The sequence below is a fragment of the Aedes albopictus genome, chromosome 1, assembly GCF_035046485.1.
Source record: "Aedes albopictus strain Foshan chromosome 1, AalbF5, whole genome shotgun sequence".
NCBI classification, from domain to species: domain Eukaryota; kingdom Metazoa; phylum Arthropoda; class Insecta; order Diptera; family Culicidae; genus Aedes; species Aedes albopictus.
Window position 1 is genome coordinate 98040514 of NC_085136.1, and position 17960 is coordinate 98058473.

A 17960-nucleotide genomic window follows, 5' to 3' on the forward strand; every position below is an offset into this window, starting at 1 on the left:
TTAAATCGTTTTACAACAACATAGTAAAGCTGTTATTCAACTCTATCAAAAAAGAACAAAAATAAATAAAATGCAAAATTTTTCAATTTCCACGAGAGTTTATAATTGGCACTTATGCTGTGAACAACTTGTGTGAAATAATAACTACACATAAATTTACCTAAATCAAGATTCGAACTCGAGACCCGTCGATTGCCAGCCGCATACCTTCCTATCTGCGCCATCCTAGTGATGATGAATTGCAGCGCTCAAATCAAAACATAAACTTCTCGTGGTTTAATAATGATCAAACCTCGACTCCTGTTCAGCAGTGGTGAATTAGCACAACATTATGGTTAACAACTGAAAAAAACATTATTTCAGCTGCAGTTCAAGAAAAAACACGTGTTTTTCATCCTGTACTCTGAGTCGAAGTAAGATGAAACGAAAGCGCTTATTTGACTTGCGCCAAACAAATTATACAGTTACATGTGCTAATTTTTACATGAACTGAACAAGAAGCAGAAAAAGGTCTTGTTAAATTATTTTGTAAAGAAATTATTGCGAGTCGAATAAAAATCTTATTAAACGCTTGAAAAGTATTTTACATTATCGTTGTTATACCAATACGAAAGGTTGAACATGGGCTAATTTTTCAATTGATAAATCATTTGTACAGTAATGTGTACAGCATAGTTTTAGTTCAACTATCATTACTATTATAAAGCAACAGTTCAGTATGCATGCTTGTTTGCGGCTTGCGATTGTTAGTTGGGTAGCTTCTGGTGGATTTCCAGAAAACAAATTTTTTTCTGTTGAATTTCCCTAAAGAACTCCTGTAGGATTTTCAGTAGGAACTTCTGGGGGAAGGGCATTCTCCAGAAGTTCTATTTTCAATAGATAGAACTTCTGGAAAATTCCCCGAAGGAACTGAAGAACCCCTGGAGACCTCCCAGAAGAAACTCTTAGAAATTTTCAGAAGGGATACTTGAAGGCTACCCAGAGGGAGCTTCTGAAGGATTTCCAGAACAAACTCCTGGAGTATTCTCAACAGCTGAAAGCTTCCTATAAGTAACTACCAGAGAATTCCCAGGATGAAGTTCTGCAGAAGCTCTTGGAGGTAAATAAGGACAAATTGATGGCTTAACACTAGAAGAATCTCCTGCAGGAATCCAAGAAGGAACTCCTGGAAAATTTCTGGACGTAGAAAGATTTCCTGGAAGAATACAAAATGGAATGCAGCTGTTGAAGGACTTCTAGAAAAACATTTGGTTCTCCCCTACTGAATATACAGAACCGCCAATGTAAAAAATCTTCCATTATTTCATGAGAAGTTCCGTTCGAAGGATTTTTTAAGAAATTTTGTCAGAAATGCCATCGGAGATTTCTCAAAGGATTCCTTTAGCAATTCTTCCGAAGAATTATTAAGAAGATTAACAGCTTTCTTTAGAACTGCCTCCAAAGTTTTCTGGAGATTACTTTCAGAAACTAAGTTCAGAACTTCTCCATAAAACGATCTTTGGATTCCTTCTGAAATTATTCCATGAATTTCCTCAGAAAATAGTCCAGGAATTCTTTTCAGATAGTCTTCTATAGAAAGATCTTTGGGAACATTTTCTATGGATCCACTATTTTCTTTCAGAATTTCTTTCAGAATTTCCTAGAAGAGACTTCAGGAATTTCTCCAAGAATTCCTCTTAAAAAACTTCCATTGGTTTCCACAGATTCTATCAGAAGAACGTAGGAGAATTCTTTCAGAAAATCATCCACGCATTTCTTCAGAAATGCCCACAGCTTTTTCTTCAGGTGTGAAACACTACAACTGAGTTCAAGTAGAGATGTCTTCACAAAAAAGAAAAAAAAAGTTCAAAACTTCTCCAAAACTTTCTTTAGAAAATCTTTCACAAACTTCTTCAGAAATTCTTCCTAGGATTTTTTTGGAAATTTCTCTGCAAGAAATTTCTTAAGAGATTCCTCCATATTTTTCCAAGTGTTTCTTTAACAAATCTTCTATGAAATCCTTCCAAAATTGCATCTGGAAACAAAAATTACTCTAGGAATTCAATCTTAAAATCTACCAAGGTTTGTTTCAGAAGTTCTTCCACAGATGTCTACAGCGCTCTCTTCAGATATTACCTCAAGAATTTCTTGATAAATTTCTCCAAGAATTCTTCTTGGTTGATTTTCACAGGTACATATCTTCTTCCTAGGATTTTTTTGGAAATTTCTCTGCAAGAAATTTCTTAAGAGATTCCTCCATATTTTTCCAAGTGTTTCTTTAACAAATCTTCTATGAAATCCTTCCAAAATTGCATGGAAACAAAAATTACTCTAGGAATTCAATCTTAAAATCTACCAAGGTTTGTTTCAGAAGTTCTTCCACAGATGTCTACAGCGCTCTCTTCAGATATTACCTCAAGAATTTCTTGATAAATTTCTCCAAGAATTCTTCTTGGTTGATTTTCACAGGTACATATCTGAAACTCCGCCAAGGAATTCTTTTCAAATTCTTCAACGAGTTAGTTCAGAAAATCAAGGGTAACTCTAAAAATTTCACCTACGACTCCTTAAGGAATTTATTCTAAAATATTTTCTAAGAACTTCTAAAGAGATTCTTTTGGAAATATCTAAAGAGTTTTTTTTATGATCCTTACAGAAGCTTATCTAGACTTTCTTAATATTTATCTTCAGAAGAATTCCTTCGGAAATACGCCCGCAGATTGCTGCAAGAATACTTTTGGAAAACCCTCCAGGAATTTTATCAACAGATTTCTCCAGGAATTCTTCTCGAAATTTCTCAATAATCTTTCCTAGGGATTTCACCAAGGGTTTCTCGATTAGTTTCTCCATTTGTTTCTCCAGGAAATTCTACAGAAGTTCCTCCTGGGATTTCCTTAATATTTTTTTTATGTTTTCTCTAGAGATGTTTTCAAAAGTACTTCTTGAAAATTCATCACGGTAAAGGTGATGAAGATTTCATCACAAACTCCCCAGGGGTCCTTTCAAAAACTCCTGCGCGAATTTCTTCTGACATTGCCTAAGGGATTCCTTCAAAATTTTCTCCTGAAAATTCTTCAGAGGTTTAGGGATTTCTTCAGTAGTTTTAGCAAAAAATTCTTCGAAAGTTATTCCATGCAGCTTTTTTTTCAGAAATGCCTCTAGCAAATGTCGTTGAAAATTTTACCGAAATTCCTTGGAAAATTCTTCCAAGCGTTCATTGGCAAAAACCTGCAGATATTTCGTTAGGGAAATTGATCAAGTTTATCTATTTTTATGTTTTTTTTTTGTTTGTGAATTTTAACTAATACTATTTTTTCAAACTTTCATCAAGGATTTTTCTTAGAAATTGCTCCTGCAGTGCCGCCAGAATCATTTCCCGAGATTTCTTCAAAGATTCCTGCAGGAACTATTTAAGATTTTCCTCCAGGGTTTTTTTTTTCTTCAGAAGTTCTTTCAGGAATTGCGCAAAAATACAGGAAGAATTGTTGAAAAAAAAAATCCCTGAAGGAATCCCTTTTAAAAACCCAGGCAGTTCTCAGAGGACATTTTTGAAAATTTCTGAAGTTATACATAGAGGAATTGCTGGATGTATTCCGGTGAGGATACCTGATGTAACTTATTAGTATATCGCTTTAATTCATATGAAAAGCTATGAGAAATTTATAGAGGAAGAATGAACTGCTTGACAAATTAATGGTGAGATTCATGGAAAAATCGGTGGAGCAGTTTCTTAGGGGAGATGCCTGTAGAAGTCCCTGCTGAAATTGCAGACAAAGCAACAAAACAATCATGGGGGAATTTTTTAGTGAGCAACTGAAGCTGAATTTTTGAAACACCCGGAAGAGTTTTTGAGTATCCTGAAGAACAGGAAAACCCTCTGCAGGCATTCGTAGAAAAATGTATTGAATAATTCTTAGAAAAATGCCAAAGCATAGATTCTAGAGTCATTCAAGCAAGAAATTCGAACAGAATCTTTAAAGATATTCCTGAAGCATCACTGGAAAAATTTCTGAAGGAATCCCTGAAAAAAAGTCGTCTGAATAATTCCTAAGCAGTTCCTGGAGGAACTTCTGGAGAAATCCCTGAAGGATCTTCCAGAAGAGTTTTTTGAGAATTTTCTTGAAAAATTTCTGAATAAATGCCTCAAATTTTCCCAACCATAATTACCGAAACAGTTCATGGAAAAATTAACATTTTTAAAGGAAAACCCTAGAGTTTATTATAAAAACCATTCCAAATCTCCCTGCTTTCTCCTTTCAAAGTAGCCAATGCAGCATTTCCTGGAGAAGTCCCTAGAAAAAGTCCTAGAAGAAATGTTTGAGAAACTTCAACAATAATTCCTAGAGAAACCCGAAAGAGAAACTCCTGGAGAAAGCTCTGCAAATATTTCTGGGGGAATTTCTTCAGAAATGTTAAAAAATGCACGAACTTCTGCAGCAATCATTGAATGAATTTCCTTAAGAATTCATGAAAGAATTCTAGAAGGAAATTCTGAAGGAAACTTCTGAAAACGACCCAAAGAAAATGCCTGGGGGAATTCTTGAAAGAATCTCTGGAGGAATCCCTAGATGAATTTTCAAAGCAATATATGGGCAGGAATGTATTCTAAAGGGATACCTGGAGAAATCCTTGGAGGAATTCATTCAAGGAAATCTTAAAAATCATCTTTTCATAAACACTCTGGAAAAAGATTGATAAATGCTGAAACAATCCATAAAGGAAGTTCTGGTGCAATATTGAAGGCATTTCCATTGGGGCGTACCAATATAGGGGGCGCTGATATTTGGAGACCGTGAGTAACGAGCTCTGGTTTTACCATGACAATTAATAGTACTGGTAAAATCATGGATCTTGAGATGAACTAGCTGAGCTCTACATCACAATGCAATGTCAATCGTATGTAAAACCGAACTTTTTATACGTTCTGTTCCTCTCGTCATCGCATTCTGAGGAAAACAAAACACCGAAGAGGGCGTATCCGTAGTACAACACGAGAGCTTAAATGAACCGGAACGCTCTCACGTTGACGGAAGAACACGGGCGAATGACGGACAGAATCGGCCCCCTGCATCATCGGTGCGTGTCGCCATTAAGAGCACTGAAATACGGCGGCGGCGGCTCGAAGCTATTTGTGTTTCTCGACGTACAATGACTGTCATTTCCCTCTCCAAGTACATTGGTAGGTACAGTCTTCCTTCACTCCATAGCCCAGAGCGGCGTGGCGACCCGGCATGGCTGCACCGCACCGGTATAGTGTCCAATAGCGCAGCGCGATGGCCTTTTTGTCCCGGAAGGAAAACTAACACATTTAATTGCTTCCCTCGCTCGGACCAGAAGGCACAGATCTGCGACAGCAGCAGCGCCAAGGGATGACGGCACTTTTCCTCTCCCACCATACCTATTACTAGGAGAAGGAAAGGAAAATTGTAAAAACACACCAATTTCCGGTATCCGTCCAACAGGCGACACAGTCGTCCTGCAGATCGACGACTGCACTGGGGAGAATGGGTGTGGCAAGTTCGAAGTATTTATCCGACGAATCTTGGGTGTCGTGAGTTCGAGTCTCACCAGAGTACGTGGATTCCTTTTCATAATTCAAATCTCAATTTTTTCATCAAGCACATGTTTCTGTTGCGCACATCAATGTTAAAGCAGTTTCAATAGTGTGACTAGAAAACAAGCTTAAAATTGATTAAAATTGTTCAAAGAATTCCATACATTCATTTCGCCGAGTGCAGTTCTTACTAACCGTCGTCGTCGACGTCATCTGGTTGGTGACACCGGAGTTTACCGGGTCCGGGTTCTCAAAACGCAAATGGTGGTCACTTATCACCATCCAATAATCGTTGCCTTTCCCTGCAGCGACCCCTGGGCGGGACATCGATTCTAAGTCGATGTTCCGGAAGTAATCGGGGTTATGGTCTTTACCGTTGTTGCCCTGCGCTGCGCCGGCCACTACTAGCCACTGGACTACGATAAAACTGTCACAGTTTCAATTAAACCACCCATGAGGATTCTGGAACTAAGGGGAAACGATGCCACTCGGACCCAAGGGCAAGCAGGAAGCTGTAAAAGAACAAATGGTCTCTTTCCTTGGCTTCCCACCTGCTGGGGTGAACCGGTCATTTCTGGGAGACTCGGAGTGAAAATGGAAAGAAAGCTGGGTGGTGTAGAGCACGGAAATATAACTTACCATAGCGCACTCGCGCTGCTGGGTGCAGAGAATGTCCTTGATGGAACGCTGAAAGGAGAAGAAGTTAAAGACGACCATTAGTCTCGTATTTATCAAAAGTGGCAAATGATGATGAGCAAATTTATTGCTGTGTGCGTTCAAGATGCAAACGGTGCCCAAATGCGCTTCAAACGCGGTAACACATGTTACCAGAGGCAACGTAGCAACCATAGCCAATATCACCGCCAACCTAGGATTCGAAAGCTCTCACTGACATCGGGTTACTTGTTAGAAAATCTTACCGCATTTGGTGCTCCCGCATTTGATATTTGCATTTTGAATGCACACAGCAATACCCACTTTTCTTAAATCGAATGAGCGACATGGCTGCGCCATGTTGTTGAAGGTTCGAACGTTAAACGGCGCAGCATGCCCTGATGTGGAAACTTTTCATCGCATACGCGCATCCCTCACGTACCGCTACGTGCATTGTGATTCCCATCACGTACCTACTCTAGCGAGGAGCACGCGTAGCGATCGAAGCGCGCTGTCAGCAAAACCATCAGCATCCATTCTGCTGATGGAATGCCTCCCCCGGAACGAATTAAATGCGTGCAGCGTCTTCTCGAGTTTGATTGATTTCCCATTCGCAAATTCGGAACTCGTATTTCTAGCTCACGTGAGCCGTGCGGAGCAGCAGCACACGCACAGTGGGGATTTTGGAAGCACAAGAAGGTTAAAATGATATGGACTCAATCTTGAATTCACCGTTCAAGTAATTTCACAGTTGAGACATCTATACCATTGTGAAGCATACTGAACACTCACAGTAGTGTCTAAGTTTTCCGTCCGTTAAACCGTTGGCTTTCGATAAATATATAGATAGATATATGTGATACACTCTTGAAAAATAAGGAATTTATACCAGACTTAAACTGACAAACAGATTCTTATTTTACAATCAGAAACAAAAGGAAAATCAAGGGTATCTACTATTGTCATATTATTTCGTTTGACCCGGGAGCGGTCGCGTCCTGTACTGAGTAAACACACTGTGCAAAATGCATGCTTATGGTACACAGCGCATTACGATGAGCACCTCAATGGCGACGTTGCAAGCACCGAAGGTGGCGCGGTAACAGATCTATGAGTACGTGCGCAGGACGAAAGATTACCAGCCCCTAATCTTCAAAAGATTGCAGAGGAGGTTAGCCGATTGAAAACAACAAAGCCGCTGGAGCACATGAACTACCAAACGAGCTACTACGGTGGAAAAGCACTGGTGAGAGCACTACACTGGGTCATTACCAAGATTTGGCAGGAGGAAGTATTACCGGAGAAGTGGATGGTGTAGGTATCGTGTATCTCATCTACAAAAAGGGCGACCAGTTGGATTGCGGGAACTATCGCGCGATCACACTACTCAGCGCTGCCTACAAGGTACTCTCTCAAATTTTATGCCACCGTCTATCACCGATTGCAAGAGAGTTCGTGGGGCAATATCAGGCTGGATTCATGGGTGAACGCACAACAATGGACCAGATGTTCGCCATGCGACAGGTGTTCCAGAAATGCCGCGAATACAACGTGCCCACACATCACTTCAAATCATCGATTTCAAATCGATCGACAACAGCTATGGCAGAATATGCACGAATACGGATTCCCGGATAAACTGATACGATTGATTAAGGCGACGATGGATCGAGTAGTGTGCATTGTTCGAGTATCAGGGACACTCTCGAGTCCCTTCGACTCTCGCAGAGGGTTATGGCAAGGTGATGGTCTTGCGTGCTTGCTGTTCAACATTGCGTTAGAAGGTGTAATAAGGAGAGCGGGAATTGAGTGGGACGACTTTCATGAAGTCCGTTCAGCTGCTTGGTTTCGCTCGTAAATTTGAGACGATGGCGGAAACGTACATCCGACTAAAGATTGAAGCCAGGCGAATCGGATTAGTCATTAATGTGTCGAAGACAAAGTAAATGATGGCAAAGGGCTCCAGGAATGAATCACCGCGCCCGCCACCCCGAAAATCTATTGACGGTGACGAAATCGAAGCGGTTGAAGAATTCGTGTACTTGGGCACACTGGTGACCGCCGACAACGACACCAGCACAGAAATTCAGTGGCGCATTGTGGCAGGCAGTTTACGAGGCCCTTCATGGTATTTCAGAGCGCTTCAAGACGTTTCAGGCTCTTCGAGGAGTTTCAGTACGTTTCGAAATAATTTAAGAGAGTTTCGTTCTTAGGTTCTCAGGTGTTTCAGTTCACGGAGGCTTCCGAGGTGCTTCAAAGCGTTTCAAGACGTTTCAATGCGTCTCAGGGCTTTTCAGGGCACTTAAGAAGGTTTCCGTGGCTTTGCAGCTTCTTATGTTAGTTAGGATTTAAGAGGTGGGAAGTTTCAGAGGCGTTTCAATGCGTTTCTAGGCCTTTCAATGAGTTTCAGGGCGTTTCAGAGGTGTTTCAGATGGGTTTTACGAGTTTTACGATTGGGGCTTGTGTTTATGAGTTTTTGGGGCATCTCTGGTTCTCGGGTGAGCTTGGAGTGGAATTTTGGATTACAGAGACGTTTGAATGAGTTTCAAAGAGTTGAAAGGCGTTGCAATGCATTTCAGGTCGTTTGATGAGATTTCAGAGGGGTTTCATGGGGCTTCACAGGCTCTCAGGTGAATTCCACCGAGGTTACAAGAGGAGCGCTTCCAATCGTTTCAAGGCGCTTCAGGTACTTTCATGGTTGTTTATGAGGTTTTGAAGAAGTTTAGGTGGCTAGGCTGTCAGGTTTCAGGAGTTTCAAGGTGGTTCAAGATGTTTCAGGGTTTTTGGAAGGTTTAAGAGGGCTTTAAAGGGGCTCTCAGGTGAATTTCACAGATATTCACGGTGGTTTTCAGAGGCTTTTCAAAGCATTTTGATTAAACTCGTTGAGAGGTTTCTCAAGGGTTCAGGAGCTTCGCAGTTTCTCAAGTAAGTTCAACGGATATTTCAGAGGAGATTCGAAGCGATTCATGGCGTTTCAGGAGGTTTACAGGAGTTGAAGGGGGTTTCGTATGCTCTCACAAGAGTTTCTGGAGTATGGGTATGGGAGACGTCTTAAGGCTTTTAAAGCGTTTCATGGCGTTTCATGAGGTTTTAGAGGGATTTTAGAGCACTCCACAGGATCTCAGCTGATCTTCTAAGACACTTCAAAAACGTTTCAAAGCATTTCTTTGGCATGAGGCTGCGCTCCAAAGGGTAAGGTAAGTTCCGAAAGAACTCCCATGAAATTCCTGGAGCAAATTACGTCTATGCTGTTTTTTTTTTTGATAAATGTCCCTACGAACTACTTGAGGACTTCTCCAAAAAATTCTCGAGAAACTACTTAAACAAAAACTTCCGAAATAAGTCGTAGTCCCGTCAGGGCTGCTGAAATCACGAATATCAGGTGACTTTGACATTTGAATATTGCAATGTCACATTACTTAGGAGAATAGTCATCGTCGAATATAGGTATGTGTTCCGTTGACTAATTTTAGATTACTACAGATTAGTCAATTGATTTGTAACCTATTTCTCCTAGACAGGAGTATTAAGCAAATGGAGATTTCGGAAATTTTGCACTGTCTTGCAGAAGATATTTTTAGTGGATTTGAAAAGAAAATCGTAGAAGACAAAGTAAATGGAAAACCCCTGGTGTAAAAAAGACAGACACGTTTAATGCTTCCAGTGAGCTATTTGCTCTTTGAAGGAAGCACGACACTAGACAACGGACTAGCATGCAACGCCCAGTGGCACAGCCGAAAACTTTTCCTGTCAGCTGCGGCGGGAATCGAACCCGCACTCCTTAGCACGATGCGACTAAGGCTTGGTGACCTTAGCCGCACGACCACGAAGCCGCACAAACTACTCGAGTATCATTTTGTAGTCCAATAGACAAGATGATAATCTTAAAACCATCATAAAACCAAAATAAAAGGTACATATTCGGTTTTATAACAGTTCACAAAACATCTACAAGGCTAATTGGGCATCAACTTGTTGCTAAAAAAGGGTGCAATGAAGTAACAGGTAACTTCAGTATCTTTTTTGGTGTTTAAGGCGGGAATTCTCTCACAGAGCTTTTGGTGTTATATGTAAGGTGAGTAGTTCATACTCTGGTATTCATGGTTCAATTCTAGATAATTTTATGTTTTCATTTTTTTTATCATTTTTCTTCGTTCAAGTTCCATAACGATTCAAAATCAGTGGTTTTGAAAGAAGAAGCAGTTGTGTTACGTCGTCCATAATACGGATAGTGAATAAATCGGTTTCTTTGACGGTGTTAAGAAAACTCTGAATTTGCACGCCAAACTGGTCCAAAATCCAATGTTTCATTAATTTTGATCCGTGTTGTCAAGCAGTTGCCCAGCAGTCAAAATTTTTGTGGAAAAATCTCTTTGAAATTGATTTTGTATATAAAAAAAATTTAAAACCTGAAAAAATCATAGTGACTCAGAGAAAGACGTGCTATAGACGTATAAAATTTTAAAAATCAATATTTTTTAAATATAAAACAAACTTTTTCAACTTAGTAATAAGAAAAGTTGTGGACATGTAAATAAATGTCAAAATAAGCAATCAATTTCGATTCCATTATTCCCATGTGACACCAGAGCCTTCTATATAGACAAATAAGTAAGCAAATTTTCATATCCTCGATCGATATAAGTTTCCATTTTGTAGAAAAAAATGACTGGTTTTCCGAGTAACTATCCATGAAAAATGTGTGTTTCCGGGGAGAAATTCAATCTATAATAAGAGCATTAGCGCCATTCGAAAGCTGCGCTGTCAGGCAACTTTTAATTCAAACATAAATCCTATTTATCTGAAACCCAAGAATACATTGAGCTTGAGCTTGATAAAGCGCTCAAAGATGACTAGCAGGTATTTTCAGTGTTCAGAGTTGGTGATCTCCTATTTTTGGCGACAATGGCGCCTGTCACGTCAGGTTGCAGGTAATATGGGGAAAGGGAAAGAAGTGATTATTGCAACCATCTGCATCCACGGTAGACTGAATGTATCTCTGCGTCTGGACAAACTCATACAGATGTCGGAATGTTGGTGCGATATAGTAGACAAAGGGTTCACACATAGGTGCGTGGATGCCAGGTACAAGCTGACAGAATTGTATGTTTATTACTCGGAGGATGATTCGGCACAGTTCGCTTGATTGCATACCCAGACAACCAGAAATCGCATAAGGATGTACGCTGTACATCGTATAAAGTACTATTTTAACTCACTATCGCATACATATACGGCTGAGGGACAATTTTCATCGCATATGATGTTTTTCTTTGAACTTATTGCGATGTATCTGATAAAGTCATATAAAAGTGCAAATTAACTTTTGTAATGTATAACTACAGCGTAATAGACGATATTCTGATGTTTTATTGTGACGAACTATACTTATTCGCAAAAGAGTTCGAGCGGACTCGCAAAGTGTCACTCGAATTCGCATAATTGCTCACTGCGATGATTCTACGACTACGCTTGGTACTTTTCTTATTATGTCAGCTAAACTCGCATTGGTGTACAAACTAAATCGCATCCCGGGCAGAGGAGAATAGCAAGTTAATAACTACGAAATCACATAACCTGTTTTTATATCTTGTTTTGTTATTATTAAATAATCAAGGCATAGCTTTACCATGCCAAATTTTGTTGGACAATCTCATTTTGTTATAATCAAGCTATTGATATACATGACTAAATTACATTTAAACAACAGGTTTTGTTGAATTACAAGTTTAGTTATTGTTGTAGTATTGATCAACTTATCAGCAATAGCACAACAGTAACAAGTTTTGAAATCACAGCAACAATTCGACAACTATGATCTGTCCCTTTGTGTTGTTCCAATTTTGTATTCAGTTAAAAGGGAAATTCCTGAACGACTCCTTTTAAGAACTTCCTAAATAATTTTCGGGTAAGCACTTGGAAGTTCTGGAAAAACCTTTCGATTAACCCCTTGGAGAAGTCTTCAAGAGAACTACTGGCGAAATTTTCTTAGAAATTCCGAAGTTAATTTATCTGTGCAATTATTAGGATTCTTGGCATAATCATTTGAAAAACTCCTGGAGAATCCTTCGGGAAAACTCACGGTGAAATCCTCAAAGAAATTTTCAGAGAAATCTTAAGATGAACTTCAGGACTAATGATCACAGGAAATTCGGAAGAAACCATTGAAGGGATTCTATGCAGGATTCTGGAGGAATTTCTAGAGGAGTCTTTGAAAATCAATGAAAGATTCCGTCAAAGAACTCTCGGAGAAATTTCTGGAAGATTTTTGGAATGTATGGAAAAGTTTATGACCAAATCTGTCGACAAATTTTTGGATGAATTTTATGACAAAGTCGTTTGATAAACTTAAATGAGTTTCTGACGGAATCCTTAAAGAAATAAATAGAGGAATTTTAGAAAAAATATTGCAAAAATTTCTGGTGGAAGTCCTGTAGGAATCATCAGAGGAATTCAAGGAGAGATTATAGCAAAATTTTAGGAGGAATTCTTGTAGAATCCAGGAGAAATGTTTGACATAATTCTTGAATCCAGGGAAAAATCGGAGGAACTAAAACAATCATTCCAGGAAAATTGTTATAATCTGTACAAAATTTCCAATTTCCCAAAAAAATTCTGCAAAACTGTAGAGCATTCTAAAAATTCTTCAGTTTCTATGCTGAAAAAAAAACAAAGGTCACACGTGCTCCGAAAACAATTTAAATATAACAGTTTATAAATTACATGTGGAAATGGAAGCTCGTCGTATTTGATAATATAGAAATTACTTAAGTTCGATTATCTTGCGACTTCAAATCTCTTAGAATGAATTAAAAGCTGAACATAGTATTTTTCGATCATTTGAAAGTATTTCTTACGTCAGAGTGATGAATCTCATGTTATTGGCGGGTTTGTGAGACAAAGCGAATACATTTATATAATAAGTATTATAACTTATTTGGTAACGAGTTTGATATCATAGCAAATTCTCTCCGATTATTATCAATAACATATTAATATCAAAATTTGTTATTTGAATTTTCGGAATTCACTGTTATTAAGTTGTTATTGAAACTAACAAAACAAGTTATTGAAATGGTTTTCCAGGAACATTTTTTTGTTATGGAAAAAAGCGTTGTTAGCGAAAACCCCCTTTCTTTTGTGGCGCAGACATTTACATACAGAAAAGCTTTGAAATATCTAAGATGTATCTCTTTATTGTATGGCAACGCACCAGAAGAGCCAATAGCCTCCTTGTTTTTAAAGGACACTACGTCCTTAATCGCACATGTAATATGCGTTACGTGAGTTTGAAAATGTTGGTTTTAATTATTCATCACCTATCCTCACGATTTACCTTATGCAAATTAAAACGTGCCCTATGCCAAGAACCACTGGTATCGATTTCTATCACAATCAGATGTTCCTACGTACGTCTAATGTTCAGTTCGAAGACGTTATCACACAACCGAGTGATTCCACTCGCCCCAGCTAGCTTTCCCAAGAATTAAGCAACTGAACTGAGCTGAGTGAGAGATACGTGTGCTTTCAATTACTCCAATTAATTAGTGGTAACGGTGAACGAACAAATTGGAATGCTGGTTCGGCCTGACAGGGGACACACAGCTTCCCAGTTCCAAAACTCCCCCCACAGTAGTCCAACTGCTGTCGCACACTTGCTGGATACTTTCAATTGTGGTTTCGGTTTTGCTTGAAGGTTCCATCCACCCGGCGCTATTGGATCGATTGGATCTCCCCGTATTGGACTGACTGACAAATCGAAATCGCATGCATGCGGTGATCGGACCAATCTGACCGACCAACCGACCGGTATCAGAGGCAACGACGACGACGTGCAAACCTTTGCATTTCGCATACTTAACGTCGTCGTCCTCGTCGGTGACAGATACATGCGATAGGTTGACCCGGACATCAGCTCCGAACGAGGACGAGCAGACCATGCGGAGATGCATAATTACACATCTTGTATGTGCGGAACGACGTATGTTCCGGTGACAGCTGCCCGGTTCGGTTTGTGGTTCTGGTTTGCTGTTCTTCCTGTTTTTCGGGCGTATTAGGTTAGCTTGAGCTAACTTGGTTTCGGTGAACAACAGGCAATGGGCAAATGTTCAAATGGTCAGGTGCCAGGTTTGTGGGTGAGTGAGAAAGGTGGTTTTGGTTGCTCTGGCGCTGTCAAATTGAAGGTTCCGTTTAAATGAATGTTAATTTCAAGGAATGTTTGGAAGTTATTTGAAACTTCTCATTGATCATGAAACGTTCCCCGAGCAGAAGAAAATAACAAGTGAATGACAAATGTTTCATATGATCGATGCCTTCATGATGTAATAGCAAATCTTGTTCTTCGGTTGCTTTCACTGCTAAACCAAAAACCAACAAATACTACATCAATACCAAACTCTGCTCAAATACCTCCAACTGTTATTGTGATGTTCTCATAACATTTCGTTGAATACCGCAGCACATGATGCTCTTCGCATGGTATTTGTAAGGTATGCCCTTCTGCTCGGTTTGTCATTATTACATTGGACTGTTTCAACCGAGGTTAGAAATTTGAACATTTGATCAACCATTTGTTGCAAGGGCCCCCAGAGCCTCGAGAGACAGTGTCACACGACACATACACATTGTAAATTGGTTATTGGCAGTGGAAGCCTTCAGTTAATAACTGTGAAAGCACTAAATGAGCACTGCTCATAAATAGAACAGTTTAAGATGAGGATCAGGCTTTGTCCCAGTTGGGACGTTACGCCAAGAACAAGAAAAGAAAGAAGAAGAGGAAGAAGATGAAGAAGAAGAAGAAAAAAACGAAGAATAAATCATTTGTTGCCATTGTTCACGTAAAATGCAAAAATCGGAAGCACGCAAACTTCCAGAATCAATATTTTAGCTTGGTTATAGCTGGAGTTTGAGTATTGCTTGCCAGCAGATACATAGGTAGGCACAGTTGCCAACACTATTGGAACGGAAAAAATAGCAATTACCCTTTCATTACTGAAGAATTTATGTTGTGAGAAATCCTACGTAAAGAGATAGTTCCACGCAAATCTATCGACGGGTACGAATGACATTCCCAATCATCTGCCAGGCATGCGATTAAACAACTTTTTGTTTACTACAAATGAGTAGGATTATATGAAGTTTCTTCAGACTCACGAGATAGTTCGAGAAGCCTACAAAAATGTCTCTAATAATACTTTTGTAATTTATTTCGTTGATATAATTTCTCTGTCAGTCTGTTTAACTTCAATCTGAACCCATTTCTGCAAATAAACTGACACATACTCGTTAATATCAGAACGTGGTGTCTTTATTTGCGTCGTAATCGACACAACAGGCCGAACATTCTCAGCAGCAATAACCAATTTTCGAAATCACTCACACAAACTGTATACCAATATTAGTAACAGAAGCACTTCCGCCTGTGATCGGCCCACATCAATCCATCCACAGTCCACACGCTCCGCTTCGTACCACTTCCACTTGACCTCTCATCAATCTCCCCCCGTACTCCATTCATCTCTCATTCATTACAGGCATGGCATCCATCGCATTCGCATCACCGTATCCCATCTGACCGAGTTCTCGCAAAGAACCCATTCAGCACAGTAGTGCGTGAGTGTGGTGATTGACTTCCCGAACTGTAATTTCCTTATCACACTCACTAGTCACTACTCGGACTCCAACCGGTGTGACGAGACGGGTGATGGTTCAATAAAGAGCTTCCATTCTACCATCGCAATTTCATAACCTCAATCATCGTTTCTTATTAGCTTCGACGAAGAACGTAGCATCGAAGGTGGTGAGATGCGTACAAGTCATTCTGCTGACTGACGGATGTGAAGCGATTCCAGTGGTATACGTTTCCGCACGTACGAATTCGTTTTCTCCGAGGGAAGTTTCGCGTGCGTGGCATCACCCACCGCCACCACGCACGGTTCAGACTGACTGACTGACTGACAGTTCTTTTCCGGCTTCGATTCGTTTTGATAATCTGCTTATACGCATTTTATTCTGGAAGGCAACAAATGGAGGAAGCTCAACACCGCTGCGCTGGTGCTGACTGGAGGTATTCCGAGCACGTTTTGCTCACACGAATTGGGAGAATTTCGCATTTCTATGTAAAGAGTTTTCCCTCGCTGATACCCGCCCTCTCACTCGGAAGGGTACAACATCCGTCTGTTTGCGTACAGTAGACGTTCGATAGCTGGAACACGTTTAACCGATGTCCTTGTTCAATCAAAATCAATTCTCCTTGGCGTAACGTCGCCATTAAGACAACATCTGCTTCTCAACTAAGTGTTCTATGAGCACTTCCACAGTTATTGTATGAGAATTTCCTCTGATGCTTAAGGGAGTCAAGGAAATTACCCTAACGAAAAGTTCCTGGGCCAACCGGGAAGTGAACCAATCACCCTCAGCATGGTCTGTAAACGCCTTCACAGCTGTGAGCCACAGTGGGTCCATCACCTGACGTTTGCAGCTACCGAACGTCTACTGTACCCAACTATGGTCGATCTCCGTGCAACGTTGGGAGAATCCGGGTCGTTCACCGATGCGAAGTCAGGTTAATCCGTTTCATTTGGCTTCGGACGGAATCTTTCTATACGCTACGCACGGTACGCATCAGGCGCTGCCATCTTCTTGCTGGAGTTTTTTTTTCTGTATGCGATGGCACGTTCAGGAATTTAGTGAAAGAACAGGGCACAGTGGAAATTTCGGGAATAAAAAATGGTAAAACACTATAGCAAATCATACAAAAACTACGCAGACTGATCGGGAAGAAGGTTAATCAAAGCCTAAGATCCGCACAAATTATCGCAACGTTCTTGTGCTTGATTGGCATCCCCAAACTAGCATCTTTTCAGATATTTACGGAACAATCGTAGGAAGAATTCTGGAAAAATCATTTAAAGAACCCATGAGTGTATATCTAAAGGAGTTCTTGGAGGAATTTCTGCCCTATATGTATTCCTATAGGGCGTGGGTATTCAGCATGACCATGCTGAGGTTGACGGTTCGATTCCTGGTCTGTCCAAGAACTTTTCGTAACGGAAATTTCCTTAACTTTCTTGTGCATAGAGCTTAAGCTATGTAGATGCTACTCCAGTATCGCCAGACCAGCTACACTCACGCAGAAGACCAACAGAGGTCTTCAGTGTGTGAAAATCGATAATCTTATATATTTAGGCGACAATGGCGCCTGCTACGTCAGGTTGTACGTCAATGTGGAGAAAGGGAGGGAAATGATCATTGCAATCGCTTTGTTACCAACAAGCCTTTCAGTCCTCTGCGCCTGCACAGTGTCATCCGGATTTCGGAGTGTTGTTGGGGAATGTTTATTTTTGGCATAGGGGTTCACGCATTGGTGCATAGACGCCAGGTGTTCGCTTGGTTGCAAAACTTGTAGGCTTTACATGATATATTTACACTGTGTTGTTGGAAGAATTAGAAACGGTTTTTTTTCAATCCGTTTCTAGCTTTAGCGATGGCTACGAAGAAACGTTTATACATGAGACGTATATGTAGAGAAGAGAGTATGGAGAGAAAGTCGTAAAAACTAAGTAGACTCGTTTTTGGCCATCTCAGACATCATACAAAATTATTGAAATTTGTTTGGACGGAGGACTTTAGCCTGAACCTGAATGAGGAAATCTTTGGAGAATTGGCCGAATCAATCACTGGAGATAGTTTTGAAATGATCTTTTGAGGAATTTCAAAAAAAATCCTTGGGGGATTCCTAAAAATACCCTGAGGAGAGTTTCTAAAGGGTTCA

General features: G+C 40.1%; 1 protein-coding gene across 1 annotated transcript in view; it reads right to left on the reverse strand.

Moving 5' to 3' along the window:
* Positions 1 to 17960, reverse strand: part of LOC109404900 (uncharacterized) — a 62663-nt gene that overhangs the window by 14614 nt on the left and 30089 nt on the right. Inside the window, exon 2 of the mRNA XM_029866676.2 lies at positions 6173 to 6220. Coding sequence (XP_029722536.1) covers positions 6173 to 6220 — 48 coding nt within the window. The remainder of the gene's footprint in view (positions 1 to 6172; positions 6221 to 17960) is intronic.